Source organism: Mastomys coucha, unplaced genomic scaffold, assembly GCF_008632895.1.
Source record: "Mastomys coucha isolate ucsf_1 unplaced genomic scaffold, UCSF_Mcou_1 pScaffold5, whole genome shotgun sequence".
Taxonomy (NCBI): domain Eukaryota; kingdom Metazoa; phylum Chordata; class Mammalia; order Rodentia; family Muridae; genus Mastomys; species Mastomys coucha.
In genome coordinates, this window is record NW_022196911.1 from 90,688,982 (window position 1) to 90,694,062 (window position 5,081).

A 5,081-nucleotide genomic window follows, 5' to 3' on the forward strand; every position below is an offset into this window, starting at 1 on the left:
AGGCCAGCCTGGACTACAGAGCTCTCCTCTAGGATAGCCAGAGCCAGAGAAACCCTGTCTCAAACAACGAAACAAACTAACAAATAGATTATATTAAACAAAGGCTTGTTCTGACTACCTCAGGAAAACCTGCCAACCCAAGACACTTAGTATTTGAGTATGAACAAGAGCTCAAATCCTGCCTCCCTGGCATGACTGCAGGAGTCTACCCAGCCAGGCAGCCAGGTCTACTCTAAGATCAAACTTGAACTAACTAATCTGAGAAGTGAGAACTTCAACTTCCCTGGTATACAACAGATAAGTCCCAGAGAGGGGCCAATAAACTACACCCCAAGGTCACCAGCCATGGAGAAACAGGGAAGGAGTAACACCTAAGGCAAACAAGAAGACCTCAGCTTCCTCTGCCTGACTCAGAGCTTAAAAAGACATGCCAAGACTAAAATGGGGGGGTCAAAGATCTTATCCAGGGCTGTGGTTGGGGCCAGTTCCCAGTTAGGAACACAAACAACCCTGCCAAGACAGGGGCCCAGGTTCCCCAGAGCCTCCCTCTGAGGTCCCCACCCCCACTTTCCCCAGAGCTTCCCTCTGAGGTCCCTACCCCCACTTTCCCCAAATACAACAGAAAGGAAGTTACCAACAGCCTTCCAATTAAGGAGATTCCTGACAAGTAAAAGCTGGGACTGGGCTCCTAGGCAAGCCTCTGCCCCATAGGGTCCTCCAAAAGTCACAGAGGTCTTGCTTACCCGATTGGCACTTACTGGTTGGAGACTGGAAAGCAGGCCAAAGATCAAGGGGAGTGTGCCAGGGACCCAGGTGTCCTGCATCCTGACAAGGGTGCCAATGAACTTCAGAGTGTAAGGACAGAGTGACAGGGCAAGACCTTTCACTTCTTTCCACCTATGGGGCCCAGCCTCAGTACAGGGGCGGAGTTAACACACCTGAGTTGGGCGGGACCAGGGCTTTGTGCTGAGCCAGAGCTCAGGGAAGGGAAGTGGAGAGAGAAGGGAAGTCTGTCCTTGCTTGAGTTTAGGAATTAGAAATTGGCAGGTTAGAAGAGATTGATTTGCCAACCTTCTAAGTTGGATAGGGCAGAGAACTCTGGAAGTCCCTCTGCTGGACTGTGCTTAAGTAGTGGTTAGGGCAAGGTATGGTGACACAACCTTTAATCCCATCATGGAGAAGGCAAATCTCTGGGAGTTCAAAGCTAGTATGATCTAATTAGTGACATCTAGGCCGACAAGGGTTAAATAAATAAATAAATAAATAAAAAGAAACCAAGCAAGGTGGTGGTAGCAGAAGCTTTTAAATCCCAGTACTCAGGAGACAGAGACAGGTGGATCACTGAGGCTAGCCTGGTCTACAGAGCAAGAGTTCCAGGACAGCCAAGACTACACAGAGAAACCCTGTGCATGTTGGTAGGCTGAAAATCTGGAAAGGTGACTCAGGGGTTAAGAGCAGTTGCTTTTGGACCTGGATTCAGTTTCCATCATCTATATACAAGATGGCTCATTAGATTCTGAAACTCTAGTTCTACACTATAGCCTCTTCTGAAGTCTGATTTTATCACACGCCTATGGTTCGGGTCTGGTATATAGCTCCCTGGGAGGGCTATATTTCCTCTGTGTGGCCTTGGCTGTCCTAGAACTTGCTCTGAGGCCTGGTTGGCCTTGAGATTAGAGATCCACCTGCCTCTGCCTCTTGAGTGCTAGGATCAAGGGTGTGTGCCACCACTGTCTGGCAGAGGATCTGCTGTTGTTCAGAGAGACAGGGGCCCACTCTAGGACTGCACCCCCACCTTATCCAGTGAGCGAGCCAGGAGAGGGTGGCATGTGCATGCATGCCTGGATATCCTCTTGCATGCTGGGAAGCAGAGGCAGGAAGACCCAGAGAACTTATGAAGTCTTTGTGGCTGCTCAGATTCCACACCACATTCCAGTCTGGGTTTCCCCACAGTGACAAAGTCCCCATGCCTTCTGCACATTGAGTCCTCTTTACTGAAGAAGGAGTTGATTGTCTGGGGTCCCTCATAGGGTCTTGCTGTGAGGGCCTGGAGGTCAGCTGGCCACCCACGCCTTCTCAGAGAAGGCAGCTGGAGTCCAGAGGCCAGGAAGGCCAACTCCCAGAGGACACGTGGGCTGAGTCACAGTTACGACCATGCAGGTTCTGAGAGCCCACACGCAATTCAAGTGACTCCATCTCAGCCAGGAGGGCTGCAGCTCTCTTGGAGGAACACCCAGCTGGTGCTGGGAGGAGGGAGACTTTGTCTATACCTGCCTGGCAGACCCTGGGGAGGAAGAGCTGGGCTGGGCTCTGTTTCATCATCCCTCTGCATTTTATCCAACCATCCCTTGCTTCTCCACATTCTACTAAAACTCCTCTGTATCTATAAGACCTAATAGCACTGGGCTTGGGCTTCTTTCAAGGAGGGTGAATACTTGGCTTTAGTCGGGTTCTGCCTGTAGGGGCAGTATTGAGTCATTTTTAGCAGTTATGCCATGTCTGACTGGTCAGCTGTGTGACCATAAGTCATGCAGTCCCTAACTCTCTCCAAACTCATTTGCAAAAGGAGGACCCATGAGTCGGAGACAAATGAAATGACACACGCAGACTGTGAAGGGATGACATGAATTGTTTCCTAACACTGAGCGATCTTATCCAAAAGTGAACACAGTTCACCTTTCCTCCCCAGGGTCTGCTGGGCAGGCATAGGCAAGGTGTCTCTCCCCAGCCCCAGTTGCCCAGTGTCTGGCATACAGCAATAGCAAATAAACATGAGCTGATGTAGTTTGTGGCAGGATGAAGTATCCAGGAATGAAGGGACTTGCCTCTTTCCAAAGCAGCTATCACTCTGTTCCTCTATATAGGCTGCAGGGGACAATGTTGCCCATGAATGGCTCGGCAGCCCCCTCTGCTGTCCAGTTCCTGTTCTGCACCCCAGCTAAGGTCAAATTAGAAGGGGTAGGACAGTGACCTGTCTGGGAGGATGACTGGGACTGATCCCTCCAACACACATGGCAGGAGGTAACACTGCAACAGAGCCCTGAGATCTCTCTCTCCTCTCTCTCTTTCTCTCTCTGTCTCTCTCTTTCTCTCTCTTTCTCTCTCTCTCTCCCTCCCTCTCTCTCTCTCTCTCTCTTTCTCTCTGTGTGTGTGTGTGAGAGAGAGAGAGAGAGAGAAAGAGAGAGAGAGAAGGAAAGAGAGGGAGAGAGAGAGAAAGAGAAATGAGTATAATGACAAATCCTTGTGACTTCAGCCCTCAGGAGGCTAAAAGAAGAAGACAATGAGTTTAAGGCTAGCATGGGCTACATACTGGAAGTGTTTCTGTGTGTGTGTGTGTGTTCCAACCCCACAGTGGTGCAGTACCACCATCCCAGAGGTGGAAGTCTTCCCTCTTCCAGTTTCCTCTGGTGTGAGCAGGAGCCACGTGCCTAGCCCTGATGGTGAGTATAAAGCCATTATCTTTTATTTATCTCTGCAGAGAAATACCCACTAATTCTTGCTTTGCCTCCAAAAGTCCTAGTTTAAATAAAGCTCCTTCCTGGTCAGGAGGAACAAGATCTGCATTCACTCAAACGGCCTCTGCCCGCATGCGAAGCTCTTGGGCCTTACCATTTCAGAAAGCTGAGTTATTAAAAACAAACTTTCAAGGGCGGTGGTGGCACACGCCTTTAATCCTAGCACTTGGGAGGCAGAGGCAGGCGGATTTCTGAGTTCGAGGCCAGCCTGGTCTACAGAGTGAGTTCCAGGACAGCCAGGGCTACACAGAGAAACCCTGTCTCGAAAAACCAAAAAAAAAAAACAAAAACAAAAACAAAAAAAACCCTTTCATGGGATGGAGAGATGGCTCAACAGTTAAGTGGACTGGATGCTCTTGCAGGGGATCAGGGTTCAATTCCCACTACTTTCTTGAAAGTTTCCAACCATTTATAACTTCAGTTTCAGGGGATCCGGATCTCTCTGGCTTCCCTGGACACCAGTCACTGGATGCACAGACATATGAGGAGTCAAATACCCATACACGGGAAATAATAATTATCATAATGGTAACAAATCCTTTTTAATATCTATTAATGTTTAAAGTCAGTAGAGTCAAAGGAAGTCACATGATGAGACGACAAGGTAGCATTTGACAGGACACACCTTTCGATGCCTGTAACTGCACTCTTCAGTCTGACAGGGCAGGGTTGAGATTTCACATCAAGCACCTGGACCATGAGTCATCAGGGCCCCGCAGAGAACTCCGAGGGGAAAGTGCTGCCCGCACAACTGTGGGGACCTGAGTTTGGATTCCCAGCACCCATGGACCAAGCTGATCGTGGTCATATAAATTTATTATTAACCCTGTGCTGGTGGGTGGATCCCAGAGACTTCCTGTACAGCCAGCTTATCTGAAATGGTGAACTCTGGGTTCAATAAGAAGCCCTGTCTCAAAAAATAAGTAAGTAAAGAAGTAAAAAAAATAAAGCTAGATTGGAGAGACTAGGTGTCAGCCGCCTTTCCGTCCAGCAGAAATAAGTAGGCAACAACGAGCTCTTCTCCCAGCAGTTTAATCAGGAACCTTCATTTTTACTTCTTCTTAATTATCCCAATAATCATAATAATCCTCCCATCTCAGCCTCCCCAGTAGCTGGGACTACAGGCGTGTGCCACCACCGCCCGGCTCATAATAATCCTCTCTCGAACCCCCAGCCCTCACAGGTTAAATACTTTTCCTGGTCCCAATCAGCATCAGCTACATGGCAAAGCATAATAGGCTGGGGGAAAATCATGCCAGCTTGCATCACAAACTAGAGGCACCCAGCTTCTCCAACTAAGGCTTGTTTATCTCAATGCTCGCTGCTCTGGCCAGGTGTTCAATATATATATATATGGTGGCAGCTGCAGCTCCCCACAACTAGGGCCTCTCCACAGCCTTCCGAGCTCCACATGTAACCTTCAGTGGGCATACACATGCATAACACACAGGTGCACTGTCCCCCCTTCTCTGCTGTGATAATCATCCTGACCAAATGCCCCTTGGAGGACAAAGGGGTTTCTCCTGCTTACAGCTCAGGCTTAGAGTTCATGGTGCAGGGAGGTTA

General features: G+C 49.1%; 1 protein-coding gene across 1 annotated transcript in view; it reads right to left on the minus strand.

Annotated features, from left to right (window-relative positions):
• The window catches only part of LOC116078534 (transmembrane protein 92-like), a 26,324-nt gene extending 25,500 nt beyond the window's left edge, over window positions 1-824 (minus strand). Inside the window, exon 1 of the mRNA XM_031353818.1 lies at window positions 744-824. Coding sequence (XP_031209678.1) covers window positions 744-824 — 81 coding nt within the window. The remainder of the gene's footprint in view (window positions 1-743) is intronic.
• Between the last annotated feature and the right edge of the window lie 4,257 nt (window positions 825-5,081).